Source organism: Solea senegalensis, linkage group LG19 (assembly GCF_019176455.1).
Source record: "Solea senegalensis isolate Sse05_10M linkage group LG19, IFAPA_SoseM_1, whole genome shotgun sequence".
In the NCBI taxonomy this organism is placed as follows: domain Eukaryota; kingdom Metazoa; phylum Chordata; class Actinopteri; order Pleuronectiformes; family Soleidae; genus Solea; species Solea senegalensis.
Window position 1 is genome coordinate 13,563,201 of NC_058038.1, and position 12,678 is coordinate 13,575,878.

The 12,678-nt window shown below is 41.5% G+C and overlaps 1 protein-coding gene across 1 annotated transcript; it reads right to left on the reverse strand.

Annotated features, from left to right (window-relative positions):
- Positions 1–1,922: 1,922 nt before the first annotated feature.
- Positions 1,923–11,473, reverse strand: LOC122785850 (centriolar coiled-coil protein of 110 kDa-like). The gene is made up of 14 exons (XM_044051836.1): positions 11,266–11,473; positions 9,093–9,281; positions 8,068–8,196; positions 6,548–7,763; positions 6,318–6,439; positions 6,016–6,193; positions 5,658–5,767; positions 4,700–4,816; positions 4,480–4,581; positions 4,281–4,397; positions 4,048–4,121; positions 3,857–3,922; positions 3,699–3,758; positions 1,923–2,968 (listed from the first exon to the last, which is right to left on the reverse strand). The coding sequence occupies exons 2-14, from the start codon at positions 9,255–9,257 to the stop codon at positions 2,893–2,895; spliced, it is 2,532 nt and encodes an 843-aa protein (XP_043907771.1). The 5' UTR covers positions 9,258–9,281; positions 11,266–11,473; the 3' UTR covers positions 1,923–2,892.
- Between the last annotated feature and the right edge of the window lie 1,205 nt (positions 11,474–12,678).

The window sequence follows — 12,678 nt, forward strand, 5'->3', positions numbered from 1 at the left end:
AGAAAAGGTGGGTTTTAAGAAGGGATTTAAAAACAGACAAGGACGAGGCCTGTCTTATGTGCAGAGGTAGATCATTCCTAAACGAAATGAATAGTTTCATTTCCCAATAAATTGCAGGCCTTCTTTTTAATTAGTGTCTTTGTTTTGTTTTGTGTACAAAATGTACAAACCACAGACACACCTCATAGTGTGCTGCTGCATGTGTACTTGTATCTGTCACATGTGTTTCAGTGTCATAACTACTCTCTCAGTAAAGTCTAATTAACTGAGAGTTACAGCCAGTTTCCCACAGAAAGTTGACAACAGGAAGAGAAAAGTGAGGCTAAAATTGTCTATTCTGATCATCTTGGTCCCTGTATAGAGTTCAAAACTCAGTCTCAGCGTTTATCTATGTGGAACCTATAACTGCCTTTCGTTAATAGTCAATGGTGGTGGCAGTTTTCTATTCCCATGTGGTTGAACTCTAGTTTGTGATGGGGGCTTTCTTTCTCGAGCCCCTCCCACCAGATGAAGACTGAACGACACATGTTTGACTCATGACAGTGTCCATCTCTGAAATAGTCCTTCAACATTGACATTCTTAGAACACAGAGCATTTAGGCTGCTTTTTTCCATTTCTATGTTAAAATGTATATACAGAGGCTATAAGAATATGTAATATAGAATGTCTTATAATCTTTTTTTCAGCACAACAGATGATGAATAACATTTTCTTTTCATTTTCACCAACTAAACACACAAAAAAGTACTACATTTTTTAAAAATCGGATTGAATTTGTGAAACTTGGAAATACACTGCCTGGCCAAAAAAGAAAATGTTGCCACCTGGATTTAACTAAGCAATTAGGTAAGGGGTTGCTGCAGTTGGTCAGGTCTAGGTTCAGCAACATTATGTGCCCAAAGAATGAGGTCAGCCTACCTGAATATAATGAATGACCAGATTATTCCATCAGTGCATTTTTTTTCTTCCCTGATGGCATGGGCATATTCCAAGATGACAATGCCAGGATTCATCAGGCTCAAATTGTGAAAGAGTGGTTCAGGATGCATGAGACATCATTTTCACACATGGATTGGCCACCACAGAGTCCAGACCTTGACCCTATTGAGAATCTTTGGGATGCGCTGGAGAAGGCTTTGCTCAGTGGCCCGACTCTCCCATTATCAATACAAGATCTTGGTGAAAAATGAATGCAACACTGGACGGAAATAAATCTTGTGACATTGCAGTAGCTTATGGAAACAATGCCACAGTGACTGAGTGCCGTAATCAAAGCTAAAGGCGGTCAAACGAGTATGTGACCCTTTTTTTTAGGTGGCAACTTTTTTATTTTAATTTATTTAAATAGGCAATTTAAAATTGATCCGAACTTTGACTGAACAACACATACAAAGACGTTCATTTTGTAAAGCCTGAAGATGTGAGCTATAAACACACACCCCATTTAAGGAGTTGCGTATTATTCCCGTGGCAATTTACCAAGAGTGCACCACTAATCTGTGCCATGTGAGCGCTAAGGGTTAATGCATTCGTCTGACTTGTTTTATTGTCAGATTGTGTTTTTTTTCTTTCCATTGAAGGGACAGCGCTCTGTCCATCCTGTGATTGGTCAAAGTCCCCCTTCACTCGTATTGTTTTTCTAAGGCTGGAAGCAGAGCCTAGGACAGGTGCAGAAGTCTAATTCTCTCTCAAATTACTTTTATTATATTATGCTGAAAGCTTATTCTGCAATTATTGCTCAGTAATGCCAAAATATGCTGCCTGTCCAGATTTAAATGAAATAATGAGGTTTTGGGCTTTTACTATCACATGTAAACAATGGCAGTAACTTTTACAAGCCTGTTGAAAGTCCTTGCATGGCTTACTGTGTCAAGTGAGTTTGACATAACATATAAATCAATGTACAGTATCATGAATCAGAAAAGTTTAAATAATTGCAGAATTTATTTTTGTCTTAGAAAACATGACACTTTTGGCATTTTAAATACAAATAAATAAAGAAAACATTTAACAGCAGAGTCAGGGAACGACGTCGTCACATTACACAACTTAGTAGAAAGTGAATGTGGCATTAAGTGAGTGAACCAATAATGTGGCTTGACAATCAATTCACATATGTTAATATATATAAGACCCAATGTCCTTGTATTCACAGTCCCCTTTCTCCATTAATGGAGAATGGGAAATAATTTGAAAATTTGCATGCACTTTACATATACTGTATATATATATTTAAATGTGTGTGTGTGTGTGTGTGTGTGTGTTAATCGTTTATTCTACTTTATTACTAGCAAACTAAACACCCAATTCTTGCCGTCTCTATTTCTATGGTTTAATTTACAATGCAGCCTCCCAGTGTGTAAACAAATACATTTCTTTATATATTTTTTTTAGGCATTGATTTCAGTCAAATCCTGAAAACTCACTGTAGTCTCTGAGAGCACTGTAAATCCAGCACCATCAGATAACGAGAAAAGAAAAAAAAGAAGAGGTTTTCAAAGCCCTTGAACAAAAAAACTCAAAATGTAAGAATTACACACACTTACATTTCATAAGCGTTGACATGAACCTGACATTTGTAAATAAAGTACTAGAGGCTCATAAACTGATACCGATAGATACAGACATGCTGAAAATGGAAACTATGCCTACTTGGTCATTAATTACACCAGCGACATGTACACTATAGCGATCAGTTGTTGGCACTAAAAGCTACAGCAGCTCAAACAATGGTACTGTGATCATGTATACAATCATTTGAACTTCAGAAGGCAGATTAAACAACATCATACAATTAGCAGCGCCCCCTGGAGTTTAAGTGGTGCAATTGTTTGTGTTAAAAGACTAAAAATTCAAGTTTACAGGTCAGGTGATGTTGAAGTCCTCCACTGTTAACCCAAAGAATGCTGCTTCTTCAGGCTGTCTGAGCGCTTTACTCTGTCTTCTGGGGTCTTTCTGTGCCAGCTCCTGTGAGGAAATCAAATGATAATTCTTTTACACTTCATTTAAATTAACAAAATGTCACCTAGGTTAGCACTCTTGCCTTTGCAGCAAGGAGAACTGGGGATTAGGCACACACTAATTTGACCATAGGCGCGAGTGTGAGAGTGAATGGTTGTGTGCCCCTTTATGTAGCCCTGAGATGGAGGATAAAGTGGTAGAAGCGGTCAAAACGTTTCCCCTCTCTCTTGTCGTCGTTGTTGTTGTGAATTTGAGGTTTAAAATTAAATACAAGGACCGATAACTCAACTACGCAGTCCTCCCCAAGGTTGACTCTAGGTATCAGCAGAAGGCGGCTCTCGCCTCTCTCTCCTCTCCTCCAAACCAAAGACATACCTTAACACTGAGATTCAGAGGAGGATGCCCAACTGTTTACATCTCCTTGTTCATGTTTGGCATTATCTCAGCGCTCCTCAGATCTGAGCTGTCTTCAATAAAGAACTCTGTACAGAATTTGTACAGATTGTGTATAATAGTCGGCGCACGCACTGAGAACTACTGCTAATAACCATAGGTTTTTGTAACACTAACCCGTTTCAGCTTTGAATTATATGAGCCACCGCTCAGGCTAATGCAAGCTGCATGTCTGGCTCCTGAGACAGCATGACAACCTGTTTACATCTGTTTACAAGGCTGCCAATGAAAGCCTTTCCGGGCAAATATTTTCATGTCATGCACACTGCCAGTATCAACTCACCCCTGGTGGTTCAATTGGCCTGGGACAGGAGCATTTGAGCATTGACTTGGCTTAAGGACTCTGGGAAAGAGAAAAACAAGAATGTAATGATTAAAGAGACTGTTTTCTGGGCATATTAGCACACTAAGCAAAAAGTGGAAAAGGACGAAACAATACACCTGTTGGTAGTGGGGCTCTTTGGCTTCTGCTGAATCTTCCTAGTCTGTGCTGGGGATTCACCAACCCTGGAGGGGATGTATTCATTAAAAAATACAGCCAATACCTGGATCTGATCTCACAAACTAAGCAATAACAACTGAAACCAGAACCCATTCACTGTGGACGTCTGTGTTCCTCATCCCCATCTTACCTCTTTTTCCTGTCCAGAGACCTCTGTGTGGCAGCAGACAGAACCACTCTCTCCTTCACGCACTTGGCTTTTTCCTGCAGGTTGCACACAATCATGTGAGACACTGTTTTTGATAATCGACTAGTTGTCATGCAGCAAATCTAGATGACCCAAACAAATTCCGTTCAGGTCAATATATAAAAGAATACGTATAAATGTCATCTTTGGAATGTTGTCATGCAAATTCTTGTTACCAAGTCCCTGAGCTTCTTCTCCACACGGAGCTCCCTGTCCTGCCGCACCAACGCTAATTGATCCCCCAGAGGCATTTCAAAGAAGATGTCATGGATGTCATAAAGGGCTGCACGTAACTATGGTACAAAAGACATGCACACGTAAACACAGAGCAAGAGGGACATCTGCTGTCTAGAGACCGTCATTTCACATTTATACCTGGGCTTTAACTCTCTCCTGCAGGGAAAGATCTTGTGTGGAGAGTCTGCATTTCCTCTGTGGCGCTTCACTCTGGAACGAGCGGATGAACTCCTGTGTGTCCTATGGATGCATTTATACCGTACACATTATCAAACACACATTTTCACAGGCGTCACTAGCATGACCTATTTGATGTGTTTGAGTGCGAGAGGGAGAGAGAGAGAGAGAGTAACCTCACCGCAATGGTCTGCCGCAGGTGTTTGACTTTCTCTATTTTGAGCAGTCTGCGTGTGAGGAAACCACGAGCGATGGCCCCGAGTCGACTGAACGTCCTCTGCTGCTCTGCTGTCAGAACCTGCGAATTGTGAAGACAGAAATATGTAGGGGGCTTATAAACTAATAATAATAATAATAATAATAATGGCAGTGGGGTGTGGTTAGAGGAGTGGTTAGAGGAGTGGCTCAGCCGGTGATCAGACAGCCGGACAGAATCAGGTAATCAGTCAGCTATATAAGCACACTTGTAATCTACGTGCAATAGTACGTGCTTGGTTTTCATGTCTGTAGGTCAACTGAACATTTACTGAAGCAGTGTCTGTCTGTGAGCTCTGTCATGTCTTTAGTTGTTGTATTTCTCTGATGAACTGATATAGATTAGCTGTTTGGGTTTCAGCCATAAATCATACATAAAAAAGAAAACACACGGAGGATGTCTGCTTGGTGACAGACGATCATGAAAGGCACAGACGTATTAAACACTGCTTTGCCTGTGTTATGACCCTGGGTCTTAATATATTTTAGTTTGCCTGTTCTGCTGTTATTTCTGTTCTGCTGTTGTTCCTCCCTGCCTGAGGGTGGTGCTACTACCCTTGGTGTTTCTTTTCTTAGGTGCAGGTACTGACTGCTGATTGGAGAAGGAAGATTGGGAGGAGTATAAAATGGCCACCGCTTGAGCTGTTCTTCCTCTTCTCTTGGCCCTACTCCCAACAGCATCATGGCTTTGTTCTGTCTAGTTGGTATTTGTATTTATTGAAGCTTTTGGGTCCAGTAATCCAGTTAGCGGTAAGGGTGGGTAGCTCTTTTCTTTAAAGCTTATTTTCTGTTTATTTTGTAGGGAGTTAGGTCAGAAACCTGTATTTTCATTTTCTTTACTTTTGATAGGGAAGTTAGGTTGGGATATAGGTTGGTATACCCACCAAACTTAGCCTTCCTCGAGGTTTGCCAGCTGACCGAGAGGGCCCCCACAGATAAACTGGAGGCTGGACAGAGGGAGTGCACACACTGGAACTTACAGGGCTGGGAAAACCTTTAAAGAGAGTAACAAACAGATCACCACTGCCACCATGTATGACATACAGGCTCTTCAACAATTAATGATAATTTGTTGTATGACAACAGCAACAGTTACTGCAATAAGTATGTGTATTGTACAAAAAAAACATCTCAGAATATACATTGCTCTACCTTGCTCTGTGTAAAAAATAGTTGTTTAAATGGTAAATTTAAACACTCATATCTACTGTATATGAGAGAGTGCGCGTAATGAAGTTGTACCTATACTGAGTCCCGGTGATCGCTCAGATGGTGTGTGGGCAGGGCTTAGAGCTGGGCAAGAGGGGCTCACGACGGGGCAGCTGTCACTTATAGACCTACGCTTCCACCCACAGCCATCCCCACTCAGAGGCCACAGACACTGCTGCTCCTTCAGCCTTCGCTCTGTCTCTTCAAGTTCCTAAACACAACACAACTCAGGTTATTTTAAAGAAATCTTCAACAGATAATACTGCTTATTGCCTAAAATGTTTGTATCTGCTACTGTGCATTATGTGTGTGTGTGTGTGATTACGTGTGCTGACCAGACGGAGGCACTGTTGCTCTTTCTCTTGCTCAGCCAGAAGCAGTGACATCTGCAAAGCATGCTCCTCCTCCAGAAGTCTCTGCATGTCCCCAAGAGCCTGCACTTGCCTTTGGGGTTGCTCTGTTGACAAGTACAAACAAACATGAACATAAAACTACATTAAACCTAAAAGATACAGAGAGAGGGACAGAGATTTCATACACTAAAAACAACATAGGAGAGATTCACCTGTCTTGCTTTCTTGTGTTTCAGGTGCATTCCTGAGGACTGTTGATGTGATCCTTCCATTGTGTGGGCCCTGAGGACCATCAGGCTCCATTCTGACTGTAACGTGGGCCATGTCAGGAGTCATATGGGGGCTCAGCAGAGACAGGGAAGGATTCTCGACTTCATATGACTGGGTTAAGGGGGCTGCAGGGCTACGCCAACCTGGAGCCAACAGTGGAACTCCTGCCATAAAACGAGGGACCCTTTCCTTGCTGCGATCTATGTGCCCGACTCCGGAGCGATAGTTCTGCAACTGGCTGTCCATGGTGTGGCAGCGCCGGCGAAAACCTGCACCCGAATGGTCATGATGTCCCATTGGACTGGGCATTGAGGCCACAATTGGGCTACAGGCCTCGCGCACTGGACTGGTTCCGCAATGACTGGATAGATGATTCCCACTGCTGCTAACGTTACCCCCACCTTCTCTCCCCACTTGGCCACAGTGATTGGAGGACTTTGTGGACCCTACGAGGGCTTCTCCCCAGTCTGCCATGCTAGCACCTTCCCGTGTCCTTTCTGGGCTTCGCGGGACAAGGTCTTCTGGGCTAATGGGAAACGAAATATGGATGTTGCCTGCAGAAACTGGGCGTGGTCTGCGTCTCCGTGCACATGGACTACTGCTGGACTCAGGACTGCGGAGACGAGCATACCGGTCAGGTAAACATGGTGACAGGCAGCCAGACTGTTGGAGAGCGGGTTCGAAGAAGGTTTGGTGCAGGCTGTGGGTCTGAGGTGTGCCAGTAGGGCTATGATGCAGACTGAATCCAAACTCAATGCCTGTCCCCCCCTTGGAATGACAGCTTTTATTCTCCTTGTCAGAGACAGTCTCAGACTGGGCTATGTGGGTGAGTTTTGACCCTTGCTGGCTCTGCTCTTTCTTCACATACTCTCTTGATTTCTTGAGAAGGCTGTCTAAGCTAATGTCGTCGTCGTCCTCCTCCTCCTCTTCCTCCTCTTCACTCCTCTCTCCCCTCTCCACCTTCAGTTCCACCACTGCATTGCAGCCACTGAGACTGACAGTCCCAGAGCACTGAGTGTTAAGCTGATCATTTGTCTGAAGCCCAAATTCAGGTTCGCTGGGACGTCTAGATGAATCAGTGACCAAGGTGTAGCCACTTACTGCCACAGATGTAGAAACTGGCAGCTTGTTAGCCTCTTCACTCTGCACTTTGTGTGTCTGTATATAAGCAATAATAACACATATCAACAGATTTCAGCATATCTAATGCAACAGAATAGTCAGATCCACTGACGGTTATACTATATGTAACCTATTATCAATGGACATTGGTTTGTAGCACTGACATACAAAGAAACAAGTGCCTATAGGATATTTGGAGATTTACAAATGGGCAAATTAGCTTGAGAGGCTGAGATGATAAAATGGGGCCATGATCTGGTTAAAATTGCACAGCTGACTAAACAGAATGCCCTTACCAGAGCAGTACCAGGTCTGTGAGCAGGTTCAATGTGCTACTCACCTGAGTTTGATCCAGTACATCCTGAACTCGAGCCAAAAGCTCATTCCTCTGCTGGTTCTGCCTGTTCACTTCCTGCAAGACTGCTCTTTCTCTGTGGCGACACATGTCAGTGCGCTGCTCTGCACTCAGCTGTAGACAGACAATACACACTCAATTAAAAGAAAGAAGAAAAAACATCTTTTGCACAAAATCAAATCTGCTGTAACCTGTAAAGAAAGTGTTATTTGTTATCACTTGAAATAGGAGATGAGACGTGGATCTTGATGCATAACATAATAATAATACACAGTTCAATTTCAGAATACCATCCTAATCCTGCAGCCTAGCTGGCGAGTCAGTAGTTGAACTAACAGCACATGCTATAGTAATACAGCCAGCCAGTGCATGTGTCTGTACCTTGTATTATTTACATATACTATATATGTAATATATATATATATATACTTTTTAACTGATAATCTCACCACTGATTAATTGCATTACAACAAATGAGCAGTTATTGTTGCCATGTTCCAGCAGTTTATAAGCTTACAAAAGCAACTTATCACAGTATAGTCGACAAACATTAGGCCATATTTATTGAGAGTATTTTTTCAGTTAATTATAACTACTGCTGGACCACATAAACCATATACTCTGACCCCACTATAACATAATATATGTATATTATTCAGTGGCCTCTGCACCACCTGGCTGTACCTGAAAACGTATTTACTCAGCAGTCATCAGCAGATGGGATTCTCCTGACTGACATCAGACAGGCTCGATGAACCTCATCATCTCCTCTCTTTCCCATGCCTACCACAGATCTAATTACCACTAATCGGCCCACCGCTTGAAGATGTAAGATGAAAGTTACTACACTAACTGTTTCTATGCAGCACAGAAATACAAACACACAAACACAACCAAACATTTTGTCAGTAAAAAGCAGAGACTTGTCTGTGATTGAATATTTTGTGTCACATCATGCCTGCCATTAGCATTAGTTCTCATGCCTGTTTTTTTCCTCCTCCCTTACTTACCAGTGGCGAAAGCACTGCTCTTCCATAAAACTGAATGACCGAACAAGCTTTCAGGGAACACAGTGGCTCACATGTCGCCTTGTTGAATTTCCCCTCCTCCTGCAGAATGGCCAGAGTCCGCAGGCAGAACTCCTCATAGCTTTCCATCTCTGGACACCCGCACATCTGCACTCACCGTGTAGCCTCGTGCTGTTCAATTAAATGGAGAGCGTGGAGTTAAACGAGCTGTCAGTACGTTTACATGCACAGCTTAGTCAAGCTAATGCCGTAGTCCAACTGAGACAGGCAATCGGACTACTGGCCAATTCGAGTATACACGCAGAGGAGAAAATCAATTTATTGGCTGTATAATGTCTGACTCCGCCTCCGTAGGTGGCGCTGTCTCTCTCTATAAGCTAGTGCGTATTGAATCAGTTTCCTGTTGACCTTTACATTGCAGAAAAATAAACTGCAGTACATGTTAATCATAATACAAATTAGATCGAGCAAGGCTCTTGAGGATGCTGTGTTGTCCGAAAAAAGACGCCACCATATGATCTGAGAGAACTTCCGGGTCATAGACTGGGGAGGACGTCAAGTCCGACTAAGCGTATACATGCAGGAGTAATCACACTGTGAATTGCATTATCCAGGTATGTTTGTCCAACTAAGACTAGCTCAATTTTAGTGACCGAATTACTTTCTTAGTCTAAAATCTAAAATCGGACTTTTAACATGCATGTAAATGCACAGAATATAAATGAAAGCTTAGACCAGACTGGGTCGTCTTTTACTAAACATGTATGTCTGAACGACACCTTTCCACCTTCAGTGGAAGCTTCAGTGTGGAAGAACTAGTTACATGTACTGATTATAACAAACTCCTTCCTTTCCCAATGGTGTCAGGGAACTACGTACTAGCAGAATGGTTGAAAATGATCTTCAGTGACTTGTAAAGCAGTTGTTTTCAGTGTAACTCAATCATTAGAATCAGTTAGTTAAATATTTGGTCAGTACTGTCTCCATGACCGGAGCACGGACGCCATCTGACACAGTCATGGGACAGGTAAAGAAAGGCCCTTGCCTTGAGTACCTATAAAAGGGTTATTCTAAGACAATGAATATCAAATGATTTTAATGTAAAGCAACTATGCAGTTATGCAAACATATAGTTAGGTAGGATTTTCATCAATAGACCCTCCTAAATATTACACGCTGGACCTTTAATAAATCGCAATTCAGCAGCCTACCACAAGAAATGTCTGTTGGGCTCATTCAGTGAAAGGTCAGCCATGTTATCTCCTATGAGAAAAGCCAACATGAAGATGCACATGAACAAACCCCTGCTTTGTTAACAATAAAAAGCCAAATAAAATAACAAGAGTAGAGCTAAAGTTAGCCCAACTAACACCACTGAGGCCAAGTGGAAAATACAAAATAAAAGACTGAAAGCTACACCCACAATGCATGTTCTATTTACTTCTATTTATATTTTTTGTGTGTATATATATATATACATATACATATACACACACACACACACACATATATATATGGTTTGGGAGAGACTTCATCCGGACTCATAAGAGTAAAACAAATCGCCTGCAACAAAAGAGGCTCTGTCTCGCTTTAAGTGTTTTTATCACACTCATCACATTCCTGTCATTCCTCCTCTACAGTCAGTCTGTTCCTGTCTTCCATTTCCTTGTGTCACTGAAATAAAAGCCTAATCAATACAGTTTCTATTTCTGAACTGTGGGAGACCCTGAGCAGAGACTGGGCGTTAGCAAATGCGCACAGATGTTGCAGCCTCTGGATGCAATTACAAATACAATATATTTTGTAAATATATTACAAATTCAATTCCTAGTGTAGCAGGTGTGATAAAATATCATTACAAAGGTTTTAACTCAGCCTAGTGTCCGCATCGGTGCAGCTGTAACGCGGTGACAGTTGCCTATAGTTACAGCAGCTTTTCTCCCCAGATTCCCATTCAGATTTCAGTGACAGCACGGCACATGTATAGCACCGATTGTCTCTTTGAACGCAGCGATAATAGACGAAGCTTTTACAGCGACAGGATTGATGGTGACATTCACAAGAAACAATCGATTTTTTTTCGGAGCCAGAGAGGCGTTTGGGTGCAGATGTGGCTTACTGGCGCGCGGTCTATGGCGCGCTGTCATTCTCTTACCTTCACCATGGAGGAGAAAATGATCATAATAGCATTTCATTTCCTATGTCCCGACGACGAGTGTTGGAAATCTGTCCTAAGATATATTAAAAAAAACAATAAAGTGGCGGTTATAACGCGAAGACCGTGGTCCTTCCTCTGAACCCCGAGCTGCTGCCCATCAACATCATCACCCTCATCCTCATTTTCTATCGTTTCTAACTCTTCCGGGCTCCAACAGCGCCCCCTAGCCACGAGTGAATCCATGCTTGACAAATGTACCCAATGTAAGGTTTGTGCCCCAGCTGCCATACATTAACAGCATTGGTAATTATCAAAATCATTTTCTTATGTTTCAGTAATGGTTCATAAACCAATATGTTTTTATGCTAAAAATATAATTATCATAGTTATGCATGAATTTTCAAATGTACTGTTTTACAAAAAATAGTAAATCACATTATTTCTTGATTAAGAAATTATAGTTATTTTCTTGAATTCCTGAACAGAAACATTAGTTTTATTGCTTGAATGTTTTGCTTGATTCATTTCTGAATATATTCTATATTATATTATGTTATTATATTATATTATCTGTATAGCTGTGTGTATGGCCTTACATTTCAATTACATACAATTACATTCTTTCTTATTGCATAACTGTGGGGTATTTTCTTTCTTTCTTTCTTTCTTTCTTTCTTTCTTTCAAATTGTGTAACATCCTTGCTTGTTTTTCAGGATTTGAATTTGGAGGTTTTTTCTTAGAGCCACACAAGTTTAGGAAACCTTGTACTTTTATTTTGAAGTATCATCAAAACTCTTTACTGGTTTTACTTTTATAGCAGATTCATGTATATCATCACAGGTATACATTCCTGAAAATATAGGCCAATTGCATATGGTGGGTATCTTTCAATGTTTTCTTTATTATGACACTCAAAAACACGGTAGCATTACAACAAGTCATCACACCTTCACTCCATCAAGAGAACAAAAATGGCGTTGCTGCTCTCACAACTCATCTCTTGACGGTAAATCTTGACGTATAGGCTGAGCAATGCGCATATTTTCCTTGTTCTTCTCAAGTAGGGCGTCAATGTCACTTTCTCTGAAAATGCCTCTGGAATCCTGCCGGGGAAAAAAGAAGTTCTCAAAAGAGCAAGTTGGATTAGATATTAATGTTTATTTGGACACGTCCTACCTCAAAAGACTGGCGTTTAACCCCAACACATGCTTTGGACTCCTCATAGCACAGGACAATACCCAGATTCTTTGGTTCTTTATTCACCAAAGCTTCACGAAACTGGGCATAATGAGAATCTGTATGGGGATTCAGGGATGGAGTTTTGTAAAAATTTAAAACACTGTACAAATCTGCTAACAATATACCCCTGACCTTACCTAGCAGTTGAATGCAGGAGGACACAAGTTTGT